General features: G+C 44.1%; 2 protein-coding genes across 10 annotated transcripts in view; both read left to right on the top strand.

Annotated features, from left to right (window-relative positions):
* The window catches only part of larp1b (La ribonucleoprotein 1B), a 45,418-nt gene extending 39,876 nt beyond the window's left edge, over positions 1-5,542 (top strand). For all 9 annotated transcript variants that reach the window (XM_080479763.1, XM_080479761.1, XM_080479759.1 and 6 more), the window contains 2 exons: positions 3,345-3,472; positions 4,578-5,542. In XM_080479763.1, the coding sequence (XP_080335889.1) occupies positions 3,345-3,472; positions 4,578-4,838 (389 nt within the window). In that variant the 3' untranslated portion in view covers positions 4,839-5,542. The remainder of the gene's footprint in view (positions 1-3,344; positions 3,473-4,577) is intronic.
* Positions 5,543-8,011: 2,469 nt separating this feature from the next.
* Positions 8,012-26,378, top strand: pgrmc2 (progesterone receptor membrane component 2). Its single transcript, XM_080480622.1, has 3 exons — positions 8,012-8,397; positions 22,091-22,246; positions 24,775-26,378. The coding sequence occupies exons 1-3, from the start codon at positions 8,055-8,057 to the stop codon at positions 24,870-24,872; spliced, it is 597 nt and encodes a 198-aa protein (XP_080336748.1). The 5' UTR covers positions 8,012-8,054; the 3' UTR covers positions 24,873-26,378.
* The last annotated feature ends 434 nt before the right edge of the window (positions 26,379-26,812 follow it).

Raw genomic sequence — 26,812 nt, 5'->3', positions numbered from 1 at the left:
TTCCGTTCGCACAAATGTACAAAATGTTTCATCATTTAAGAGGGAGGTCTTTAATCTCCATTGCTTGGATAGTAACACCCCATGTCAACAATAGGGGAGCATGATCCGAGAGTGTTATTGGGAGGATTTCAATATCGATTACCCTATGAGTCTCTAATTTGGGGGTAAAAAAACTCAACAATTGTAGAGTAGGACAAATGTCTGCTTGAGTAATACGTAAAGTCTCTCTTATGTGGACACTTATGTCTCCAGACGTCAGTGAGACCTGATTCTGTCGCCTGTCCCTTCAGCATCTTACTCCTTCTGGACAGTGCAGCCATTGACACGGGTTGACTGTCTAAAGTTTGTGACATAACACAGATGAAATCTCCCCTAGTAGCAGAATTCCCTGGCTATGTAGCATCATAAAATTAAAAACCGTTTTAATGAAAGCTGGATCACCTTCATTGGGAGTGTATACATTTATTAATGATATGTCTGTTCCATCAATGGTTCTATTGACTAGGACCAACTTACCTTCAGTGTCCTTTTTGATTGTTGTTGCTGTAAAATTCACTGCTCTATGAATCAATACAGACACTCCTCTATTTCTTCCTGATGTGTGAAGAGTAATACACCTTGTCTGCCCAAGATGTTTCATGCTCTGCATCTGGGAGGTTGGTCTCTTTGGCAGTTTGATGACCTGTTTGTTTTAGATAATAAGGAGGTTTTCTTTCCTTGTTCGGGGGCTGTGGAGCCCTCTTACATTCCAACTTATTGTTTTAAGTGGACCAATTATTTTCTGTGAATATTGTGGGTATGATTAATGCAGAGGGAGGAGAGCAAATGGGGAGAAGGGGGGGAAAAGGCAATAAAATCCTGGAGAGTGGATACTGTGGCAAAAGCATTAGAGGTGAATTATTTTGCTGTGATAGTACCCCCGTCACCATGGGGTATGGTTAACTGAGCTGAACGACTCCTTCACACTAACAAACAAACTGAGACAGACAGGAATATCCCGGTTTACCATAAGGGCACCATGGCTTTGTCTGGATCCACCAAGTCCTTGTCCTCCTACTTATATGTTATCAAAACCTTGCCTCTCCCCCCTGGTCTCCCCCCTGGTCTCCCCCCTGCTCTCCCCCCTGCTCTCCCCCCTGATCTCCCTCCTGGTCTCCCTCCTGGTCTCCCCCCTGCTCTCCCCCCTGCTCTCCCCCCTGGTCTCCCTGGAGCTGCGCTGCGATGAGACCAATCCACCCATGGCTCACTGTCCATCTGCAGCATTTCCTTGAGCATTTTGGACATGCCTGGGGAGCCTGTGGAGCCTGTGGAGCCTGTGGAGCCTGGGTAGCCTGTGTAGCCTGGGTAGCCTGGAGAGCCTGTGGAGCCTGGGGAGCCTGGGGAGCCTGTGGAGCCTGGGTAGCCTGTGGAGCCTGTGGAGCCTGTGGAGCCTGTGGAGCCTGGGTAGCCTGTGTAGCCTGGAGAGCCTGGAGAGCCTGGAGAGCCTGGAGAGCCTGGAGAGCCTGGGGAGCCTGGGGAGCCTGGCGAGCCTGGCTTCTCCTCACCTGTGATACGGATGTTGCCTCTCCTCATCCTCACACCTCCCTTTCATGGTTTCCATTTTGGTTTTTTGAGCTCGTCCACAGTGGTTTGCGTCTCTGACAAACCGCCCTCCACCACTTTCATGTTGGCCTTCACACCATCAATCTCCATTCGAGTGGCCGCCATGTTGTTAGCTCGCTCCGCTCTGATAGCCTGTAGCTCGTTCTTCACAAAGTTGAAATCCTCAGCGAGCACGTTTTCCATTTCCTCCCTTATAATTAGGCCGATGTCCGCCTGTAAGGAGGAGAGGATGTCTGATTGGATCAGTTCAGCCTCCGTTGGTGTGAGCTGTTGCTGTCGGGTCACAGGTGCAGCGAGCGCCGAGCTCTTAGCATTTTTCTCCGAGGATGTGCTGGGCCCGCTGCTGGAGGCCCCGCTGCTGGAGGCCCCGCTGCTGGAGGCCCCGCTGCTGGAGGCCCCGCTGCTGGAGGCCCCGCTGCTGGAGGCCCCGCCATATCGGAACTTCCGCAGGTTGTTCGCCATCTGGGTGAACTTTCTGTCAGCAGGTCTCTACCTCTGGCTTTAATATATCGAGTTTGGTATCCTTTCTTCAGTAATTCGCTCCAAAAAGCATTTTATATATTTAACTGTTATTGCGGTTCTCCTGGAGCTCCCAAAACGCGTCTCACACCACGGTGGGCTCACTAGCCCCCCCCCCCCCCCCCCCCCCCCCCCCTCAGAAAAGAGCTTTTTAATTCGAACATGTGAATTTATGTGGCTTACGTACAATTATTCCAATCATCTTTCCAAGAATGTTTTTAAACCTCAATTCATCACAAGAAAACCTATTTAAACCTATTTTTTGTCACAATTTTTATTGCGATACAATAAATTAATCTACAACACTATAATTCAGACGGATTAAAAATAATCCTGTTTACAAAGATGTAGACACAGAATTGGATTACGACACTTTTTATTCAGATATTAAAAAAAATATTTCCTTTATGAATCATAACAGATTATTAAAACCATTAAATTAATAATAGTTCATATTAATTGTTTATTGTAGTTTTTGATCAAGTGAAAATATTGAAGAAAAAGTTATTAGCAAATGATAAAAAGAACTTGTATTAAATAATTGTAATTTTATTTTTGTGTCTATGTCTAAAACATATACAGACGTAATGAAGGGTTTACTGAACTTAATGTTAAGTTGTATGTTTTTATAAACCTGTGAATATCTAACAACTACTGTAACATCTGAATATGAGCTGCTCTTAGATATAAAACACTAGATGGCTCACGGAGGACTTATTGGGAGGGGATCGAGCTTCTCCTCGGCTGTAAAATGAGGTATTATTTGTGTTCATACGTGGACTAGCAAGCGAGCTCCGGATGTTTTTGTGGATTTTCTAGCCTGGGATCTAAATGTTTAGCACAAGCCGGAGACCGCACGAAGATGGCGGCGCTGCCGACACGTCGCGTCAACAGGCGCTGATGGGCCATTTCGACATCTGGGTTTTATATCTATGAGCTGCACCCACCAAATTTATAAAGAAAAAAGAAAGGTCGTAGTTACGTGCTGCACCTGAACGCATCACCCGTGTATGGGAGGGATGAAACTAGTTTACATCATTGTTTAAACCGCAGGGTTCAAAGTCTGTGACACAAGTAGTGGCTTATAGTCCGGTATTACGGTAATTCTAGAATTGAATGTTTTCCAGATAAAAAAGAGACCAGGATGAAAAACAATAGTTGAGTGTTTGATAGGAGGTTTTGTGACGCCCTCCTGCTCCGGCTGGTTTCTTCTGGTCCTGCAGGTCAGCTCTACGGTCTGGAGAAGTTCTGGGCCTTCCTGAAATACTCTAAGATGAAGAACCAGCCCATCGAGCCCAAATTGCAGGAGCACCTGTCCCAGTTCAGGAACCTGGAGGACTTCAGGGTAGTGGTGAGTGTCGGCTCTCTTCTCTGCCTGTTGGTACTTTTCTTTACCTTCTCCTGGTGGATTGAATCCCTGATGATTCACGTCGGTTACACTTCAGTTACTCTTCATCTATAGAACCTCAATTCATGACCGAGGAGAGCAAATTTGCTGAGAGGTTTCCTAAAGCAGGCGTCCTGCAGCTTCTGAAGCTGAACCTGGACGTGTGCTGCTGCTGTGTTCCTGTTGGCACGTGTGGGCGGCGACTTCAAGTGAAAACTCAAAACAATTGGTTGTGGCTGTTGGTTTACAGGACAACAATGCTCGGAGCGACTGAAAACAGCTTCTCAAAAACGCTCCAACTCCGTTGTGTCAACGGGGGAAAAACAACTTTCTGAAAGCGCTCTGTCTCTGTGTGGACGGAGGAAACACTGCTGCTGCTCCTGGTCTCCTGGTCTCCTGGTCTCCTGGTCTCCGCAGCCACAGTAACTAGTTCTTCTGCACATGCTCAGTAGAGCCAATCAGAACCATGTTTCCTCCGTGGTGTCAGGACTCCAGGTTCATATCCACCTGACAGTCACCGTAATAAAGGTGTAAACGGGGCCTAAAATCTACAGCTAAAGTGTGACACTTTACCATCTTCATAATTTATTAAAAAAGAAGTAAAACCACAAAATAACTTGTTTTTAAAGAAACTTTCACAAGTTGCAGCGCCACCAGGAGGTTAAAAAGATTTTCTTCCTTTAAGATTTGTAGAGATTTATAGATTAAGATTTATAGCGATCCCTCCTTCCCCCTGGAGGAAAATAGACTTTTCAAAACCTCCAAGCAGATAGTCACAACCTCTGTTCTGTTTGAACTCATATTGTTTTGATATTCAGTTCATTTAGATTTCCTGACATTATCTCAGTGTTTGTTTCACACTGATGAGCTCGGACTGGTTCACGCTGCTCCGCGGGGCCAAGAGTTAAAATACCTTGACTGGGATGTTGTTTTTCTCCTCTTTTATCAGTATTGTGATGTACGCTCGGTGCGTACTGCGATCTGGATTTCTCTCTACAGAAGTGATGTTCCTCTTTTATAAATCAGTTCCAGATTAACGGTGTTGCTGTGTTGTCTGGTGTGTCTGCAGCCTCCCACCGGAGAGGAAGGAGGCAGGAGGAGACGTCATTCGTCCTCGGCTGGGGATGAAGGGAGACGTCGGCGACATCCCTCCAACACTACCTCAAAGTCCTCACAAGCCTCTAAATCCTCCAACATGGCCGCCGCCTCAAGTGACGCGGGACAGACCACGCCCAAAGACAACGCACAGAAAGCAGCAGCTCCACCGGCCCAGGGAAAGAAGAGCGACGCCCGAGCTGCGAAAAAGGACGGCGGTGCAACGAATAAATAAAGCGTTCTTTCGCCGGGCGTGTGTTTGGATACGAGGCGGCGGCGGCGGTGGCGAGGCGGCGGCTCTCAGCTCAGCGTTCAGTCTTTTTCAGACTGTTCCAGTCAATCAGGTCGACTTAATTTGATCGTTTTTATCAGTGCATTTCATTTTAAAGCAGGCATAGGCAGCAATGAGCTTGAATCTGTTGGCCTGACGGCTTTAACGTTTACAAAACCACACAAAAAAAGAAATGCATTCCCTGCATTTTGCCTTTCACTCAGATGCCAAACTCCTCCATGAGTTCATGATTTAAAAAGAGAGAACCATCTGCTCTGGGCCTGCGAGGAGCTGTTGAACTGTGATCCTACTTTGCCAAGATAAAGATAAGAGAGGCTGCAGGTCGTCTCGTGTGCCTTAATCTGATTCAAGTAGGAATCAGCCACAGAAAAGAGGGAAAACAGTCCAAATTCTGCGTAATGCTCTCGATTCAAGTCTTCCTAATTGACGGTTTGGGGTTTGAAACTGACACAGCGTGCAGGTCGTACTCCTGGCACGCAAACATGCTCCGTTTCCATGGTGACAATCAAAGTGGTAAATTTGGACTCCCCTCCCCTCCGAGGCTCCGGATCTGATGTCTCCAGTCTGATGTTGCAGCTCCAAACGTTTTAATTTAAAATTAAAAAAAAAAAAAAAGTCTGTAGAAATTATGAGTTTTATCTGGGAAGCTTTAAGTCCTCTTTTACACCCCGAGGTCGTATAATTTATTGTTTATTTTTTGTTTTGTTTTTATTTACCATTTACTTGATTGATGGAATATTCTTAGGTAATCATTGCAGTTGTTAATGGCTTTTTTTTTTTTTTTTTTTTTTGCTGTTGAATATAATGGAAAAAAAATTTGGTTGGAATATTGGGTGTCAGCTAGCGTCATGAAACTACAGTATATTTTAGCTTGAAGTTTACTTCTTCTTATGTTTGAGGCTTGGTGCTTTAGAGCACTTTAATCGTTAACTTTCCTTCTTCGATGGACTTAAGAGTTTTTAGTGTTGACTTTAAAGAAAAAATTATGTAAATACTATAAAAAATCATTTGCTATTCAATTATTCTCTTGATTTTAAGAATTGATTTATCGGTAGTGTGGTTTTCAGTGTGTTTTAGGATAACGCATCGCATGTTAAAGAATTGTAAAAATGCAAAAAAATATAAAACCAGTTGATTGTAAGAAGTTGTGTTGGTGTGGTCTGTCCTGTTTCCTCTACTTTTCCTGTCTGGGCGCCGCTGAGGGATCCAAGTCGTCCAGCCTGATAAGCAGGTTTTTTCCTCCTGGAAACAGCTGATCTGAGCCGAGCTGCAAATCTGAATCTTTCTGATTTGACTCGGTGCAGCATAAAGAAGTTCTTGACAAACCAAAAAACAGGCTGAACCGTGGGGAACAGAACAGACGGGACAAATAAAATCGGTGTTCAATCAACACACAAAGTGAAAAGATTCTCTAAACCAGACCCAGATGTAAATGAAAGTAGCCCTGGACTCTTTAAACCAGAACCCTCAAAGCCTGGAATCTTTTAACCAGACCAAACTCTTCAAAATGGGTCTGGACTCTTTATACCAGGCACAAACTCTTTAAAACAAACAAACCTGAAGACTAAACTAGAACCAGACTCATTAAAATAGACCTGAACTCTCTAAACCAGACCTCTTAAAACAAACCTGGACACTTAAAACCAGACTACACCTCTTAAAAAACGTAAATCCTTCACCCTTTCTCAATAAGGCCGGGTCTTCTTAGAACGAGAACCAGACTCCTTAAAATGGACCCGTTGTCTTTAGACTAGATCCAGTTCAGACTGTTTAAAGTAGAACGGAGGTCTAAAGTCTAGACCCACGTTCCTAAAACTTTTTTTATTCCAAATTCTTCAAAATTGACTTGGACCCTCTAAAGACACTCAGATTCTATAACACATAAGCTTTCAGTTATTAATTGTCTTTGGCACACTTGGGTTCTTTTGAAAAGACTTTGCAATAGACCTTTTTTCTTTTAACTGAAACAAGACTCTTAAAAGGAGAACCAGGTTCTCTAAAAAGTTTGATACAGACCCTAATGACTTTATAGGCACAACTCTTCATAATTGGCCTTGATTCTGTGAAGCAGACCTTTTTAAGTAAATACATTTTTCTAAAGTTGCGCTCATATTTTCTCTTCTGAATGATCAGACTTTAAAGACTGAAGATTAAATGTTTTCTACTTCCATGATATACAAGAACCAAAAACAAAAGGAAAACGTATGTATTATTAGTATTTTTACAATGTGCCATGTTTGCAGAGCTACGGGTCCCGAGAGGGACAAAAGTCGCGATTTAAAACTTAACAGGCTGTTTAGATGCCTTCATTATCCCTCGGAATTCTCATCACTCAATCAGAAGTGACTCCATGTATTTTTCTTTCAAAGAAAACACCAGCAAACCAAAAAGAAAGAAACTTTTGTGTTGGCCTTGAGTTTTTTTCCTGAAGTGCTGCAAATCTGAAATTGGCTTTATTTTCGATTTCAAAACGTACTTTGGTGCACTTTAAACTGGATTTATTGATATATTTGAATAAACGTTATAGGCAAGTTAACCTCTCACTATAAATCCTCATTCCATAATGCTGCTACAGCACATTTACATGTAAGAATCTGCTCTTTATAATCACAACAATGATAATCAATGATCTGACTGGAATGAGGAGTGTAATAAAGCATCACACACTTTAGAATAGAATAGAAAATACTGTAATCATCCCAGAGGGAAGATTATTGTCTAATCAATCTATTATGTTCTCATCCAGTTAAATAAGTAAATAATAATACAGCAAGTAAAAACAAAGTAAATAAATTGTAGAATCAAGTTAATGTAATACATTTTATGTTGAATGAAAACAAAACCACATGTATTTAAAGTTATGATGAAAAAAGAGCAGTAATAAATACAGATAAAAATAGATATGTCTGAAAACCAGATTAATGAAAATGCTTTGTGAAATAAATACATAATACATACATACATACCAAAAAATACACGCAGACGAAATCATAACGTTCTCGGCAAACTTCGTTTGTCGCCCAACTTTCGTTGGCGACGGTAATAAATAAATATTAAGCTCGTGAACGCAGCTCTCCTCCTTTTCAACTGGTGGTCGGTGTTTTCCGACGGGCCCTGAACGCAGCACGTCCAGGGGCGGGTAGGCGCTAACCGAGCAGTATGGCGGACGATGGAGACAGTTCGAGCGGACCAGTGGACACCAGCGGCGGGCAGGGGCCAGCGGAGGAGTCGGACGGGCTGGGCCTCGGCGGGATGTTGCTGAATATCGGCTTTCTGCTTGTGCTGATGGTGGTGTGTCTGGCGGCGTACCGGCGGTGGGGCAGGCGGCTCGGCTCCGACGCGGCCCAGGGCGACGCGGCCTCGGCGCTTCCCAAGATGCGGAGACGGGACTTCAGTCTGGAGCAGCTGCGGGAGTACGACGGGCTCCAGAACCCCCGCATCCTCATGGCCGTCAACATGAAGGTGTTCGACGTGACCAGCGGCAGAAAGTTTTACGGAAAAGGTGAGTGGGCTTTGTGTGCGGGGTGAGACAGCGGCGTGGCGGCGGCGGGGAGCCCGCCGACACGTCCCCGGCTTTGTGGTGCGCTGTCCCGGATCAACATTTAGGCGCACACCGCACCGGTTAGCTTTAGCTCCGTGGGGCTTTGTCTGTGCTTCTCAATGGGAGGCTCGGCTGCGAGCCGACGAGCCTGCTAAGTTTGAGGCTGTTTTGGCCTTTAAATAAACGGTAACTTGATGTTTGTGGGCAGCCAGCCTCTTTCTCCGGAGGTTAAAGTTCTCCAGATGCGGCAGCGGGAAGATCTTTAGTATCCAGCCGGCTCATGTTCGTCTGTTAGCGGCTGGACGCGATCCGGAGCCTCCGCTTGTTTTACACCCAGCAGACTCATCATACCGCCAAATCTCTACAGCTACACCCGATCCAAGCAAAAGTACAACCCCAGAGTGGTAATACAGAACATCCCAACTCTTAGTTACTGTTACTCAGTAACGTGAGCAGAGGAGAACAGATTATAATCACAACTCCAGCCCGGACTGATGGTCTCTCAACACTTATTAACTCCAGAAAAAGATATTTTTATCCATTCAAATCATGCAAAAAATTGTAAACCTGTTCAAAATCACACTTTATTCTTCTTTAAAGCCTAAAATATCTGTTATTTGCAAACTTGTCAGACTGGATTTATGTCTGATGAAACTGGACGAGTAAACCTCCAGGTGGATTAATCTAACATCCCTGCCTCGCATGTTTCTTTACAAGGTTAACACACTGAGACCAAATAAACAGATTCTACAAGTTTATAAGAGAAATAAACACTCTAACAACCGATTTATTTCTTCCAATGTTACTTCAGTCATTTTAGCTCATCCTGTAAACTATTATCAACAACTTTCCTCCATTCTGATTTGTAATACCCATAAAAACAAAGTCCTTCATGTGTTACTGAAAACACACATTTGGGATGTTTAAGATGAAACATGCTGTTACCTAATTTTTATTCAGTTTCTACTATTTCAGATCTATTTTATTGTTAAAGAATGAACCATTATCTCATTTAGGGACACGAGTTTGCATGAAGAATCATCCCACTGTAGCGCCACTGTACAAGTCTGATCTTTTGATCTAAAAGTGAATCTAAAAGACCAAAGTTGAATGAAAATGTTCTTTAAAGGTCTGATATGTGAGATGAAGAGGAAACTGTCTTTACTTCTTGTGTTGCTCGTTGATTTGTGACCCTGCTGTGGTCTGATTTGAGTTTGAACCAGCTGGGAAACACTTCAGCAGCAACAACTTGTGTTTCCTCTGCAGGTCCATTAGATCACAGCAACACAAAGTTACACAAAAGTATTTGTTTCTGACCGTTTTTTATCAGACACGTGACATAAAAACCACCGGACAACATGACATTCTTCAGACGGCTGCTGGGCCACAGCAGCACAAACACGGGTCTAGTTTTAGCTTTTGGTCTCTCAGTTCATCTGATTGTTGCATTTAACTGCACATGAAGTCCGTGAATCCGTCTAGTTTTACATGTCGGGTCTATCCCTCCAGGATTTGTACTTTCATACAGGAGTATTTAATTGCGTGTTAGAAGTTTTAAACAGAAACAGAATGTTGGTTTTCTCCCGTTTGAATGTTTTTCAGCTGAATAGTGACCTGTGGCTTTGGCCAATTTCACATTATCCAACACCATGGATTTTATTTAGAAGTAATGATGATTAATTACTCAAATATATCAATAAATTGAAATGTACCTTTTTAAAAACTAGGACAGTAAGCCCATGAATAAACGTTTAGATACAGATTTATACCCGATTAAATACACTTAGTGCCTGGTTAGCTCAGCTGGTAGAGCATGAGACGCTCAGGCTCAAGGTAGAGGGTTCATGTCCCCCGCCGGGCTCCACCTTCCTGTGGGCTCTCCACCTTCCTGTGGGCTCTCCACCTTCCTGTGGGCTCTCCACCTTCCTGTGGGCTCTCCACCTTCCTGTGGGCTCTCCACCTGCAGGAAGGTTCTTAATGGATCAATGTGATCTGGGTGACGGTGCTCAGACTGACACCACCACCACCCGGGAACGGAGAAGAGGGAGAAGATGGATGGATGGATGGATAAATACTCTTAATATACCCGTAAAGCATATCAGAGAAGTAAAATCCAGTTTGAAATGAATCTTTTGAAACTTTTCAAAGTAAGAAATCATATATGTCTACCTACGTTCAATTATACATTTACCAACAGATTTTATTCAATATAAACTGCAAATAATGTTTATTATGACTTCTCCATGGAGAAAGTCTATTTTCTTACAAATGTTTCTAGTGAACTAAGTTCCTCCTTAAATACCGGGACACGTCAAAAAGGAGAAGTTTTGTTCTTTGATTGCTGTTTTATTATTTTTAATTTTTCATTGCTGACTGGGTTTATCACTGCGGTTTTAGTATGTGAAAGAGGTTTTAATAAAAGCTTTATTATATCTGAGGCTGTGGAATTCATCAAAAAGGTTTGTAATGATGCAATATCAGAAGAAATGAGAAGTTTCCTCCAACAACGTCCACTGATTGTAACAGCAGGAGGGAGTTTATCTGCATCTCAAGCACTTGTAAGGCAATATCCAGCTGTCGGTACTGGATATTTACCTGATTAGTTGATCAACTGATTCTAATGTTCAGTCAGAACAAATTTTAGTCAAATAATTAGTCTTTATTCATGTAGAAGGCTGCTAGCTGTGCTAGCTGTGCTAGCTGTGCTAAGTTGACATCATTTCCCCCGAGACGCTGTGATCCCGTCGCACTCGGCTCGTCACCACAATAAACTGCTTCCTCTGAACTTTGTCCAACTTTGAAAGGCTTCAGGAGGATTATAAAAAACATGGAGGTTGAATCAACGAAGCAACAAGGTTGTTAAATTTTAAACTGCAGCTGCTTCGGAGACGGACTCGGATTGAGTCACAACATGCTGACTCAGGTTATTTGAAACAGGAAACCAGGGTGGCAAGTGACTCTAAAATAAAAGCACATTAGTAGATTTAGCAGAGCAAATGTCTGACTCCTGCACTTTGATGCTGGTTCTGGAGCTGTGTGGTTCTGGAGCTGTGTGGTTCTGGAGCTGTGTGGTTCTGGAGCTGTGTGGTTCTGCTGTGATCCTTAAGGCTGAAGGGTATTTGTGTTGAAGCGTGTGAACGCAGCTCGGTGTGAACTCTGGGTTCCTCCCCTCTCGCAGCAACTTCTTTTCTCTGAAAGCCTGTCGATCCTGCCGCTCAGCATTTCTGCCTCCTGCCAAACTCGGTAATAAACTACAATTATTGGAGCTGGGCAGCTCGTGTGTTTGGGCCGAGGAGGCGGCGATCGCTCGCCCTCACTGAGCTCCACATCCCCAGCTGGACTTAGCCCTCACACTGTAACCAGTTACCCAATAAGTACTCGGATTACTGCGCTGATTGACTGTTTGGCAGCTCTCTTGGTTACAGAGGTCACTGTCTGTGCAACATGCACTGTTACTGTAATCGAGTACTATGAGTACTGTAAGTACTATGTATGTAAACTTCTCATAGTTAAGGAGAGTTAATACTACAGCTGCATGATATCAGGTAAACATACAACAATATTTGTGATGAATATAAACACCTCTGCCTGACGACATTAATGTATCTGTGTTATGACATTTCTTAATTAGTTATTCACATTTTTTATGAATTATCATGATGAATCGCTTTTTTCTTCCATATTTGAAGTTCTTTCGATGCACCGTGCCGGTCCAACCCCGTCTTTTGTTACATGGACATTGTACCTTCGTATCTGGATAATAAAGCTGGGATGCCTCTTCAGACTTGATTTACGCCATAATGTTATGAAATACACTTTATACAGGCTTCCATGCAGGTTGGTAGAATTAAAGGTTTACTGGAAAACTTTAATAATACATGAAAAGTATGGAGGGAAGAAAATATCTACAGATTAGATTAGATTAGATAATCCTTTATTTGTCCCTAAATGGGGAAATGTTCATTGTTGCAGAAGACAGTAGTAAAGAATACAAACAATAAAAACTATTGACAGGCACTCGGTAGAGCGCATCACTTTGCCAGCACCCCATTTGTCACCATGGAAACCAATGGATTACAAGGATATTTGGTCCAACACATTTCCTTCCATCGTTTGTCATCATGGTCGTATGAATTCCTTCATGTTGTTGCAATGTTCAGGTTAAATGCTGTTGGTTGGTTCCCCTTCTGTTGTGTTACTTGAACACACCATCAGAGTGAGCTGGGCTGTGACTGCTAGCTAACGCTGCTCCATTCCCAGCCAGACGGCTAACGGCAGCGCCAGCCCTGATGGACGGCGCAACGCAGAGCAGTGGAGGAAATATCTTCCTTCCCCGGGATCTGTTGGATCCCAACATCTCATGGATGATGACAAATCATGCCAGAAGACCTGGGACACGGCCTCATGTGATTGTGTTGAGTGGGCGTGTCCGCTGGCGTCATCCTGCGGCTGAACGAGTCTCTGGTTTAAATCCGGTCGTCTGAACTGTTTTAAACATCATGGACAACAAACGTGTCTCAGTAGTTTCTCCTCCTGTAGTCGTGTTGAAGACTTTAAAGACGTGTTGTGAGCAGCGGCGGAGGGATCTGCTGGGGCTGCGGTCCGGTCGCGGTGTGAAGTTTGTTATCTGTCAGATGTGTGTCAGTTGTGCAAGGTGAGAGCACATCTAATCTGAGGCGATAAGGTGCTTCATTTCACAGCTTTCAGCAGCAACGGCTGCTTTGTTCTCTGCTTTCGGTTGCAGTGGACAGAAGAAGAACCTGCAGCGCTGCAGAGTTTCCACATGGTCGTCAGATGATCCCAGGAACTTGAGGGACTCGAGCGCCGCCTCCGGGACTTTATCACACGTCTGCTGCAAACACCCGCTCCGTCACAGAACCGCACGAAACAGAGCCAAACCTTTTAGCTCTCATTATTTAACCTTTCAGTCTGCAACCACTTTAAAATGCAAAACACTTGGTCACAGTTCAGCACCGTGTTTTCAGACTCTGCGTCTTGCTTCAAGCTCCTGGAGAGTTTCCAGGTGGAAGCAGATGCTGTGACTGTGATTCTCTGGTGATGAAGATGATAATGATTATGAGCTGGATCACAGCGGCTCCGCTAAACCGTCACAGGATCAATGTGTGCCTGTGGACAAGCCGTTTCATTATTATGACTGATGTGTAGGTGGAGCTGTAGTCTTCGGTGTGATGCTGGTTAGTTTTAAAGCTGTAAACGGAAACGATGAAGGATTTAATTCTTCAGTTTATATTAAACAGTAGAGCCTTTGTTTTGGTTTTTCACCTTCCTCCACCAGCTGAGCAGTTCTCTGAAATCAGTTCATGTGATCTAAAAAGAAAAAAGCCTCATTAAAAGTGTAGAATCATCTGGTTGAAGCTTCTCCGACTCCTTCAAACACGTGTCTGGACTGTTGAGTTTCCAAAGTGCAGCCTTGCGTTGATAACGGGATCTTTTAGACCAGGGGTCTCAAACTCAACTGACCTGGGGGCTGGAGGCAGAGTCTGGGTGAGGCGGGGCTGCATCAGGGATTTCACCAAAAAAGTTGTACAAAAATATCCTCCAACGTCATTATGAAGAGTTTTAATGATTTCTTCTGAACACGTTAGTCCTGAACATTGAATGAAGATCATGAACGGTTCTCCTGAACATGGTTCTCTTGCCTCCTCCCTGCTGTCAGAGACCTGGCAGCTCTTTTTCTCACATATCTGAGCCACATTTGTCTTGAGAGAAGAAGCAGGTGAGACCCTCAGAATGCAGAAGAAGTACAGGTGTACGTCCATCAATGTACCAGTGATTTCAGCCATTACTGAAGAACTGGAAGTGCGGGGCTCGACATTAAGGCTTGCCCAAACGTCCGGGGCAGTAAAAGCTTTGCTCGGGCAAGTGAATCATCTACCCACCTTGCCCAAACGGGCTAGTGATTTTTTGGCGATATTTTGATGTTTTTTCTGCAAACATCACTTGGTATCACCAACGGGTCACACCATCGCTGGGCGCAGCCATTTTTGCGTGACGTTTCAATGATATCTCGCCCCGAGAGCGGGATCACGTGATTCCCGCGTGATCGCTGATGATAGCGTGGGAAAACGGTGTGAATGAAGACATCTGGAGAGTGCTGCTGGTAAGATAGTCGTATTTTACTGATAGCTTCAATTCAACTTTATTTATAAAGCACCAAATTCAACAGTCATTTCTCGGTGCTTTTAAGAGAGAAAAGAGGAAAAACCCAACAAATCCACACGAGCAAGCAGATTTATTTGCGACTGTGGAAAGAAAAAACTCCTCTAACAGGAAGAAACCTGCAGAAACCAGACTCAGAGCTGGCGGCTTTCTGCTGACCGGTTGGGGTGACGGGATAGAGGAGAGGAAAGGATAGAATAGACAGAGAGATAGATTGAGGGGGAGATACAAACCTTGGAAACCCACCCTGGTTCGGGTAGGTGAGGTAGGGGGGGGGTGCAGACGCAGCCCTAATGTGTAAGCTTTAGTAAATAGAAAAGTCTTGAGTAGAGCCTGTTTCAGCCTCCCTAACTGAAACTGGGATCTGGTTCCACATCAGAGGAACCTGAAAGCTGAAAGCTCTGCCTCCGTTCTACTTTTAGAAAAGCGAGGAACCTCCAGTAAGCCAGCACTGTGAGAACCAAGAGTTCTTCTGGGGAGATCTAGCAGTTCTTTAAGATCTGATGGAGCCTCGTTGTTAAGAGCGTTCTAAGTTAGAAGGAGGATTTTAAATTCTCTTCTAGTGTGAACAGGGAACCAATGAAGCGAGGTTAGTATTGGAGTGAGGTGATCTCTGATGCTGGTTCTTGTCACGACTCTGAACCAGTTGAAGACTGGTCTAAAAGAACTTCCAGGTTCCTCCCAGTGGTACTGGAGGACAAAGTAAAACCATCCATCCATCCATTTTCTCCCTCTTATCCGTTTCCGGGTCGCGGGGGTGTCAGTCTGAGCACCGTCACCCAGATCACATTGCATCGATTAAGAACCTTTCCTGCGGGTGGTGAGCCCACAGGAAGGTGGCGCCCAGCGTGGGACACGAAACCTCTACCCTGAGATTGTTAGTCTCGTGCTCTACCAACTGAGCTACAAAGTAAAACCATCTAGTGTTATTATATCTTTAGATCATTTCTCTCGCACATGTTTTGGGCCAAATATAATGTTTTCAGTTGTATCCGAGTTCAGAAGCAGAAAATTACGGCTCATCCAACCTTTATGTCTTCAAGACGGCTTCTAGTTTAGAAAGTTGGTTATTATCGTCTGGTTTCATAGATAAATAGATTTATTGTCATCTGCATAACAATGGAAGTTCGAGTGTTTTTTAATTATATTCCTTACAGGAAGCATATACAAAGTGAAAAGTATATGACCTAAGACAGAACCCTGTGGAACTCCATGTTTAACTTCAGTCTGGTCTAAAGAGTTATCGTGAACATGAACGAAGTAGAACCTGTCTGATAAATATGATTACAACCAATTTAGTGCTGCACCTTTAAGCCTGATGATGTGTTCTAGCCTCTGTAATAGGATGTTCTGATCAATAGTATCAATGTTCTGATCAATAGTACCAATGTTCTGATCAATAGTATCAAATGCAGCACTGAGATCTAACAGGACCAGAACAGAGACCAGTCCTGTGTCTGAGGCTACGAGATGATCATTAGTAACTTTGACCAGAGAGTCTCTGTGCTACGATGAATCTAAAACCGACTGGAAAGACTCAAATAAGTCATTTTTGCTTAAATGGTCACATAACTGACTTGCAATCACTTTTTCTAGGATTTTAGAAATGAAAGGAAGGTTGGATTTTGGCCTGTAACTTGCTAAGACACCTGGTCAAGGTTAAGTTTTTTAAGAAGAGGTTTAACAACAGGAACCTTAAAGGCTTGTGGTACGTAAGCTGTTATTCGAGATTGTTGATCTGATCTCGCATTGATGTACTAATTACGGGGAAAATATCTTTAAACAGTTTAGTGGGGATTGGATCTAGCAGGCAAGTTGTTGGTTTAGATGAAGCCACGATTGAGGATAACTTAAGGACTTCTATAGGATGGAAGCTGGATAACTGGAAATCCAGCTCCACTAACTAGTCTGAAGATGTGGTTGATCAATCTGTGACTGCAGTGGGCAGTGAGTCTTTAATTTGATCCCTAATATTTAGAATTTTGTCATTAAAGAAGTTTACAAAGTCATTACTGCTCAAAGTTAAAGGGATATGAGGTTCTACAGAGCTGTGACTTTTTGTCAGCCTGGCTATAGTACTGAAAAGAAATCTAGGATTGTTCTTGTTTTCTTCTATTGAGGAGGAATAGGAGGTATTTCGGGTTTTGTGAAGGGATTTTTTTTATAGATTAACAAACTATCTCTCCAGGCTGTTCAAAATACTTCTGAGTTAAGTACCATTTCTTCTCTAATTTTCGTGCTGATTTCTTTAAAGTTTGCAAATTATCATTGTACCATGGAGCTATCCTCCTCTGAGTTGTTGCTTTTACCTTCAGGGGAGCAATGGAATCAAGTGTGGAGTGAAGTAAGGCTGCTGTTCCATCTACAACCAAGTCAGCCTTAGTAGGGCTAATGGTGTAACAGCTGTATACGGCTGGATACACAGATGGAACTGAAGTCAATATTGATGGGAGTACTTCCCTTAATTTGGCTACAGCATTGTCTGATGGATATCTCTTATATTTAAATTTATTTTCCGGGGCTATGAAGCCAGTTAATGTAAGGAAGTGATCCGACAACAGAGGGTTGTGGGGAAGAACTATTAATTTATCAATGTCAATACCATAAGTGAGGACAAGATCAAGCGTGACAACACCTAATCCACAAAAAAAAAGTGGAGGCGTTTCCACTGCAGCAGCGGACACAGAGACAACGGTGTAGTTAGTATGCCGGGCCACTGGAGGGTGCTGTTGCTTGATTTTGTAATGAAACTACACAGACGTGTGCAGAGAACAAAACACTATAAAGGTGAAGAAAATGTAGAGAACCTGACATCCGTATGGACTGATGAGGAACCGGATGATATCAATGAGAGTCTCAACTATTAAACTACTGATCTGGAGGATAAAACTAGAATATGGACCGCGGGTCGTACCACTACGGGTCGTACCACTACGGGTCGTACCACTACGGGTCGTACCACTACGGGTCGTACCACTACGGGTCGTACCACTACGGGTCGTACCACTACGCGGCCGCCATATTTGTTTACAACTGAATGAGCAGGAGGGAGGGAGAGATGAGCAGTAACAGGCTCTGTAGCCTCCATCAGTCTCTGCAGAAGGGAATAGTGACCGTGAAAGAATCTTTCCACCTTGAGAGCCGGATTAAAAACTTTGTGGACACAGTGGATCAGAACACTGGTGTCGTGTAAACGGACCCCCCAAAAGTGAAGGAAGTTTTGCGGATACACTCGAATTCGTTGTCGTGTAAAGGTCCTGTCTCCACAGGAAGGGTTTGGTTGTTAGAGGGTGAGGGGGCAGCAGGAAGAAGGTTTTGTTTTGAGAACACAGATGAGGATGTAGTTGACAGAAAAGGACAGTAGGGGGTGCTGGTGTTGCCAACAGAAGCCTGGGGAGTCCACAAGGAAGGACACTCGGGGGCGTGTCCATGGAATGTAAACCGTCAGTCTGGAGGGGACGAATGTACCATATGTAGCATTGTGCAGCTAATCTGTGACCCCCCCCCCAGCATGCTGGGATGAAGTCCGTCAGGAGGAAGAAGGAGGGACGGTTCCAGAACAAGTTCAAGTTATCAACTAAACCTAGACTGTGGTTCTGCAGGCGGAAGTCAGAAACGTGTTCAGCCTTAAAATTCTGCTGAAGCCAGCTGAGCCTCGACCCAGTGTGGGAATGGGCCCGGAGATAAAAACAGACTTTCCACAGTTACTTAAAAACTTAAAAAGCTCATTACAGTCCTTCTTAGTCACTTCGGATTGCCGGCGGGCCGGATCATTAGTACCTACATGGACTAGAACTCGGTGGATGGAGGGGGTAAGAGAGCGTAAAAACTCCGGGAGTTTACCGAGGATCACCGGGACCGTGGCTCCGGGGTGACGGTGTGTGATGGTGTTGAAGAAGAGGATGTTTCTGGTGATGGAATCACCCTATTATTAATGTTGTTGGAGAGAAGAGAGGACGAGGAGATGGCCGGGCAGCTGGTTCTGTGGTGAGGCTGTGACGGCACCGAGAGCGGAGCGAGGCAGACTGCAGGAGTGTCTCATCACGGCTTCCTGCAGGAGTCTGCGGTGAGAAGCGGAGGTCTTCTGACGGGAAGAGGGTCGCTGGTCTGGCTGTCCAGAGGAAAGGGAGGTCGCTCTAGCGCTGTTACCCTCCGGCGATTAAGAAGATGCGGCTGTTGGGGGTGCAGGAGGGGGGAGATCCAGGTGGGAAGCTACCGGGGCTGCGGCAGCAGGAGCAGGACCGTCCGCTGGGTGGACTGGGACACCATCAGCCAGTGGAGCGTAATAGTCGCTCAGGCTGAGTCCAGGAGGTGAGGCCGCTGCACCCGAGCGTCCCTTACGACCACGGATTACCACCTCCGACCATGGCGGCTGATGGTTGGGGGTCGAGCAGGAGGAAGAGCGAGGACAGGTGGCAGGATCCCACGCAAATGTGTCCTGAAGGTCCTGAACGGTGGCGTTGAACGAGGCGCTGTTTGGACTGGCCCGCTGCTCCCTCCATGAAACTAGACAACATGGCGTCCTTCTTCTCCAGTTCTCTCCAGAGTCGAATGTCATGTTTAAGGTCAGTGATCGTCTTATTAGCTTTTTGGAGTAAAATATGATCCTCAGAAGACATGGTTTATTTGGATGGTGCTTATAGAAGTAAAAAAGATTGGGGGTGGGGGGATGGGTACAAACCTGAAGGTGAGGGTGCCTGTTCGGGCTTGTAACCTCACCTCCTGCTGGCTCGGGCATAGGCTCTGCCCCCCCGAGTCTGGTCCGATGCGTCCAGAAAAATTACTCCTGTCTGATTCCAAGATAAGCTTTAAAACAGGTGTGGGAGAAACATAAAAGATTCTTCTGTAAGAAAGAGCAACGCAAAAAAACCCGCATTTGTTTGCTGCTCTGCTGCTCTGCTCTGCTGCTCTGCTGCTCTGCTGCTCCATCAGTGCTTTAAGTGGGCCGGCATACACCGGTGCACAATTTTACCCCTCAGCGTACCGGGACTGTTTTCTAGCGTACAGCGCGTACCAGAACTTTTCAGAATGTCCGGACTGTCAGCCGCTACTTTTTCACACACTTTGAACCCAGCGGCTTAAACAATGAGGATCATTTATGGATTTTTACTGGTAAACGAGATTCATGCCGACAATACGTGGGTGATGCGTTCAGGTGCATCATGTAACTCTGCCCTCCGTGGCTGCGCTCCGAGGCTGACCAATCGTCCTCAGAGGAAAATCTCCTCTCCTCACAATCACAATCAGCAAATACTTTATGACCAGAGATAAAAACCCTCATTGTTTGTGTATTTTTGCAGTAATTTACTTGCCCTCTCTTCCTCTCTCTCCCTCTTTCCTCCAGTCCTGTCTGTGGCCACGCCACGGAAGCAGTTTAGAACTAGTTGTTGTTTTATTTTCTTTAAAGAAAGAAAAAACCCTGCAATCCCACAGTGAAATTCATGCCCTGTTACAACGTGGACACATGAGCTTATAGACAAGTGCTGCCTATACTGTATATGTACAAATACATATTTTCTTTTTAAATATGGTTGGTGCAGCTTATGTTAATTTTTTAAAAATAGTTTACACTGTCCAGTCTGTCCATATTGACGTGATCATCAACATCAACATTTTTCACAATTACACACTGAAATAGTTATATTACTGTACAGGCAGAACATTTCCTAAAAATTCAATTCAAATAGTATTCAGCAAATTGCACCAGGTTCCTGTCCTGTCCATTTCTACATGACCGAGGTTCCTCTGTCAGCTTTTGAGTGGTTTCACTGAAGCATTTGTTTACAATCACACTAAAAACACACCTCATTGAAATATTGCTGTCAAGGCAGATTTTTAAAAATTCCCTAAAAAATGTAATAGTTTTCTGCAAACTGCACCATATTCCTGTTCTACATGACCCCAGGTACATCTGGGTCAATTTTCAAATGGATTCACTGGAATTTTTCTTTTTACAATTACACCTTAAATTACACCCAATACATGTAATGTACAGACTGATTAAATACAAATATATGTGAACTTATTCAGGATGGTGTAGTGACATCCTCTCATCTCTCTCTCTTTCTCTCTCACATTCTTTCCTTTAATTTGGGGGGGAGGGGGGATATATTTAAATAAATATGCAACTACTTCCAACATGTACTTGTGTTTTGTTTTGTTAATCTCCCACTATGATAATAAAGCAGCCGGGGGATCCACACACTGCACAAGGTGCCTTTATTTTACACCGACCACCTGCCCTAGAAAATGTCTGTGCACGCCACTGAATATTATGTTTTTGTCCATATTTGTATGAGAGACTCACAGCATGTCACCAAAAGGAGTACTGGCACTTCTTTTTCCCCACTTAAAGCACTGGGCAGCAAACACAAAATATATCGTAGAATACAATAATTTATAGACAGAGTTGAGAGCAGTAACTTGACATACATCAGTAGTTAAATATCAAGGGTGGGTAAATGTAGTAAATACCTAAAAAGTTACCCCAAACATTAAAACAAACAAGTTGGACCCCATGCACCGAGCCATGTTGGACCCCCCGACCCCTTCACAAGGGTCCAGTACTAGAGGCAAATTAATTTGATGGTTGTGTTGTGTTTTTGTTGCTTAGTTCATGGAGTTAGTTAGTTCATCGAGTTTAGTTTATTAGTTGTAAGTTGGCAACCGGGAGTGAAGAGGGTTTTGTGTGGGGTGTGGTCCTGCCAAGGTGTCCCTGTTGGTTTTAGTGTCAAAATAAAAGCCTATGCCGCTTACAACAGGCATAAAAGATAAGCTCAACTTCTTGAGTTCTTCTTTTACAAAGCTCGCTGTTCGAGTTTGTTTCACTCCATTTCCTTTGAAAAAGCATGGACTCTCCCGAGCTTTAAGCCCCTGGATCTGACTGGGTTGATTCATTTCATAACAACAGATATAACACTGTCATATTTCAGGCTTTTGTTGCAACCAGTAGCGGTCACCTCTCTTCTTGTGCTCAATCAAGGCATTTGTAGGTGGTAGAAAGTGGTGAGCTCCAAAAAGGTGACTGCTGTCTGGTAGTTCATTACATGCTGGAGCTGGTTGAGAGGCAACGTCGGAGGTCCACTCCCCACGTGGGTCGCACTAACGTCATACTTTCATATCAAAGTGGGGGTGAGACCCCTGTTTTAGAGGAATCTGCTTCGTCAACAACGATCACTTTGAAGAAAACAAATGTCTGAAGGCTTTAAATGTTAAACCAACACAAGTCATAAGACCTGCAACTGGAGGTCAGAACTTCTCTTTCTGCACTTTGTTTTGTCTTTTGAAGCCTTGAAATGCCTGAAAAGTGTTTATTATAGCAGCTTTGCAGATATTTAGTAGATAATATTGATAATGGATGAATTCAGCAGATTCCACTTTCTGCTGCTGAAACGTCTTTTGTCAGTGTGACCCTGAACATTTGATCCGTGGAAACGCCAGAGACTGTAACGTCTTGGTCTCTTGTGTCTCTCAGATGGTCCTTATGGCATTTTCGCGGGCCGGGATGCTTCGAGAGGCCTGGCCACCTTCTGCCTGGAGAAAGACGCCCTGAGGGACGAGTACGACGACCTGTCTGACCTCAACGCCGTGCAGATGGAGAGCGTCCGGGAGTGGGAGATGCAGTTCATGGGTAGGCTCGTCCGCAGGGACACTTTTCTGTTGGAATTAAAGCCAAATGAATTTGTATCATTGAAAATCATATTTGGGCATATTTCATACAGTTGTCTTTAATAAGAACATTTTTCTGTAACCATTTATAACCAAAGTTTGCACATTTAGATGAGAATTTCTTCTTCATCACCCTGAACTCAGACACAAGTTTGTCGCTAAAAAGATTTTTATTTTGCAAACTCGATTAATCGATTAAATAGTTGTTTTTTTCGCCCAGCCCTAGTTTAACTTTTAGCTCCCTAATAAGTGTGATCCTCATTAGAATCTGTAGTTATTATATCTTTACATCTTTTATGTTGTGTTGCTATGAGATACGGTTTTGTGTTTTCACGTTCAAACATCATGGATCAAAACAAGAGGCGAATCATTTTGAACCGTTCAGTTTTAGAAGGTCACGTCCATAAACGGCTCGGAATTACGACCTGAAGAGGGAAGATCCACCAACTTCAACCCTGAAACAGGTTTCTGACCCAAACTGCAGAACATCAACCAACCAAGTCTCACTGAAACTTCACAGCTTCATCTCAGTAAACTCAGGACGTCCTGATCACACTCTCTGGCCCCCGATACCGATCCGATTTTTCAGAATTAAGTATCGGCTGATACTTGCATTACTATTGCTCCAAAAATAGACGATTGAGTATCTTTTCAATTAAGACGTCTGAAGCTAAAAGCACTATTGGCAGAAGCTTTGTTTACCTAGCAATTATTGTAAAACTCACTTATTGAATCAAAATACTTCTCAGAATGACTTAAGAACTTATTTAAACTTTATTCAGTCAGAAGAACAAAAACCCAGTTACACTCTGCAGTCTTGTTTCTCTTATTTATCTTAACTTAAACTATTTCACCTGGATTTTGTGGCAAAAAAACAACTAATTAAAAATGAAACCCAGTGAATCAGTTTAACATATAAAGTATAAAAAACTACAACATAAACAGTATTCAGTAAAACCAATCAGAAGAACCCAGTTCTACTTCAAAGTGTCTTTGGCTGGTTGGGGTGAAAATAAGTCCTAAAAAAGTACAAATACAATAATAAAGATAAATAAATAAATGTTAAACATAAATACTCTCAGGCTCCAATGTAACTTCTTTGTGTATTAAATTCCAGTTTACCTTAAAGCAGTATGAGAGGTTTGACCTGAATGTCACTAAACATTTACATTTCAATGTGAAGTATAAACTTAATTCTACTTCAAAGTGGTAAAACCTGTTTGACTAAAGTACTCTGAACATAGTACTCTCAAAAACGTATTCAGAATATTTTTCTCCCTGGCCTTCTCCCAACAAACCGTCCACACCTCACTATGAACACGGCTCAGCACGAGGCCTCCACCGGAGCTTCTAGTCCCTGATTGTTGTGGTTATTAGGTGACGTAGCGGACCGCGGTGGGGGGCGACTACGTCATCTTTTTTCCACGGATGATAGTCTTTGCCGACTTTGCAGAGGTTTTAGAATTTACCCACTCTTGGACCCGTGTTCAGAAAACCCGTCTTCGGGCTCCTAACCACCGCCTCATGTGGACGAGAGGCCAGAAAGAGCTGGTTTAGGTAAACCGGGTTCCTGGTGTGGACGGCCCTGAAGCGTACTCCACCGCATGTTTACTTTTTAGATGTCTTATCAGATTAGTTGTGTTAAACGAAGCTCTGGTGCTCCACCTCTCAGGACTGTGGTGAAGCTCTGGTGCTCCACCTCTCAGGACTGTGGTGAAGCTCTGGTGCTCCACCTCTCAGGACTGTGGTGAAGCTCTGGTGCTCCACCTCTCAGGACTGTGGTGAAGCTCTGGTGCTCCACCTCTCAGGACTGGTTTGGTTATCCACCTTAAACTCCCTCCAGACTGCTGGTTGATCCTCTCAGTGGCTTCAGGCTGCTCACCTCAGTTTACGGCAGGTCGCACACGGTTCAGCTTTATGGCAGCTGACGGGAAAAGGTTTTGTTTTTTTTTAGATCGGCGTGGTGATCGGCTGGATTTGCAGATTCCCGATCAGTCATAAATCACCAATATCGGCCCCGATCTGATATCTACCGATCTGATCAGGACATCCCTTCAATAAATGGCTCAGAATTCCAACTTAAATGTTGATAATTCAATTAAACATCAGAATTCTAACTTCAGTTTTAATAGTTCAACGATCAAAATTCCGACTTTGATTTTGGGGATTTTAACTCCTAGTAGTTCAGATTTTGTCTTTTAGGATTTTAAAGAAAAGTTTAACTGACAAAGCAAATTTCACAAACTCCCAAAACATCCTTCGAACTCCCACCCGAAAGTTTAGAACTTCTACACCAAGGAACGTTTGGAATTCTGACCTCAGGTGGGCGGGGCTTTAAAAAACGTGGAATCCCGACCTGTTGCTTGTTTCTACTTTCACCAATCATCTCTAAAAACCGAGTAAAGACTCTGTGTTGTGTTCCGAGGTCGACTGGAACGCAAGGCCTGGCGACGGCGACTCTTTAACCCTTGGTGTTGCGCTCCCTTACAGAAAAGTACGATTACGTGGGGCGGTTGCTGAAGCCGGGCGACGAGCCGTCGGAGTACACGGACGAGGAGGACATCAAGGACCACCTGAAGCACGACTGAGCGGTTCGTCACACCGACCAAAGCCGGGAGCCCCCAACAGCTGCGATGGACCTCCTCCTCCCCCTCCTGCCCCTCCCCCACCCAAAACAACGTCTTCCCCACAAACTGCTCGGCTGTTTGGACGACAAGGGGGCGGGATTCAGGTCTCGACGCCGCCCGGACCTTCCTCCCTCTTCATCCCTGGAAGATTGGCGGTCCCGAAACCTCCGTGAGGAGGGGAGGGGGGCGGAGGGGGGCTTGTGCCATTAGACGTATGTGAAACAAAACCCTAAAATATTTAAAGTGTTGTTGGGGCGAGGAGGGGCGCGTGGTGAGCGTGCGGGCTGGAGGCAGGTCGGAGGTCGGAGGGACATATTGGTCTGAGACCATTGGCCGATCGGGACGGGGAAGCTGATTTCTCTCTTTTTATCTTTGGTTTAGTCACATCGCAAATGAAACTGCTTCAGCTTCGGACAGCTTGTCAACCAATCACTTGTGTTTTCGATCCAGTCGTTGCCCCCCTCCCGTCAAGAGGGGCGGAGCCAAGGCCGAACCAAAGGCGGCGGGTGGGCGTGGCGTTTTCCTCCTGTGTTCTGTAGTGTATGCACTACTAGTTCTCTTCGTTTGTCACCATGTGATTGTTCTTGTTGAGTAGCATAGAGGGCGGCGGGGGGGGGGGGGGGTTCTTTACTTTTGGGGAGTTTGTTCCGGGGAGGGGTATCAAGGGTCTTTTGCCATATGAAACCTGTTTTGAATCACATCAGACGGACTGATCGGGAATCCAAAAGGGAAAGGTGAGAGGTCAGTCCCAATCAATCGAACAATTGTTTACATGCCTCACAAGCCGGCTGCAAGTCTGTAGATTCCCCCAGAAAATGGTCCAAGTATTAATTGTGCCTTATTTTGTTTGTTGCGTCAGTGGTGAGCGGTCTAAAGGCGGAGGGACGGAAGCATCGGTTATTTTCTGGAACCCCCCCCCCCCAGACTTTAAAAAAACTAAAGTAAAGAAGGCAAAACGTTGTCGGTTGTCCAGCACAGACTGTAAGATTTCCCCACTTCACTCTGTAAATACACCGTATCAATTACTCAGTGTTACTGCCATATTTATGTAGTTGATGAACTCCATATACGTATAATGGTACTGTCGTATTGGCCAAAACCCCCGATTGCTTGTGTTGTTTTCTTTGTTTTTCTTTCAGTTCTGAACTTCTTTTTAAATGTGGGCAAATTTCCAAATAAAGAAATCGGAAGAGAAAAGAACTGTTGTGAAAAGTGCTGCAGGGCGGGACCGGGAGCTGTTCTGTTAGTTTTGTTTTGGTTTTTTTTTCTTTTTTTTTTTCAGAGATATTGCTTTTCCTGTAAATATATCTATCTTTTATTAAAAGCATGTGCAACAACAAAGTGAGCTATGCCGATTTCCCACCACATCGTGTATTTAAATGTTGGGTGTGTGTGTGTGTGTGCGTCTGCGTGACCGAGGCAGGAAGGGATTTGTTCATGCATAATAAATCGATTTGGTTAATAATTGAAGATGTCGGGGCTTTATTTGCCTTCAGAGGCAGCGTGATTGGATCACTACCTGGCAGACGGACGAGCAGTGATTCAATCTTTCCCACCAGGATAAAGTATGTGAAGCCTTCAAGATTTGCTCTCTGCATTAACTCGTCACTGAACACAATGAGCCGGCCAACAAAACCAGGTTTCTCTCCCTCACTGTTGTAAACAATAACTAGTTTCTTACTAATGTAAAACTAAATATATAAACATAGTTAAAGCTGGTAAAAAAGTACCCGAAGCCTTTGGGATTTCCTAGTTTGGGCTTTAATTGGTGATGAGATGATCAACGGATCCTAATGCAACATAAACAATTGTGATGTTTAATGTCTTTCTTGCATAAACCGTTTCAACATCTGAGCTGCTGGAGACAGAACTTCAGCTAAAAGTTAACAAGTTACATTTTC

Source organism: Lipophrys pholis (assembly GCF_963383615.2).
Source record: "Lipophrys pholis genome assembly, chromosome: 14".
NCBI classification, from domain to species: Eukaryota; Metazoa; Chordata; class Actinopteri; order Blenniiformes; family Blenniidae; genus Lipophrys; species Lipophrys pholis.
The sequence above is the reverse complement of the archived record's forward strand: the minus strand, read 5'-3'. Positions and strand labels throughout refer to the sequence as shown.

Coding starts and splice junctions, on each gene's coding strand:
- pgrmc2 (XM_080480622.1), top strand. CDS start 8,055: ATGGCGGACGATGGAGACAGTTCGAGCGGACCAGTGGACACCAGCGGC. Junction 8,398..22,090: donor CAGAAAGTTTTACGGAAAAG/GTGAGTGGGCTT, acceptor TGTGTCTCTCAG/ATGGTCCTTATGGCATTTTC. Junction 22,247..24,774: donor GTGGGAGATGCAGTTCATGG/GTAGGCTCGTCC, acceptor GCTCCCTTACAG/AAAAGTACGATTACGTGGGG.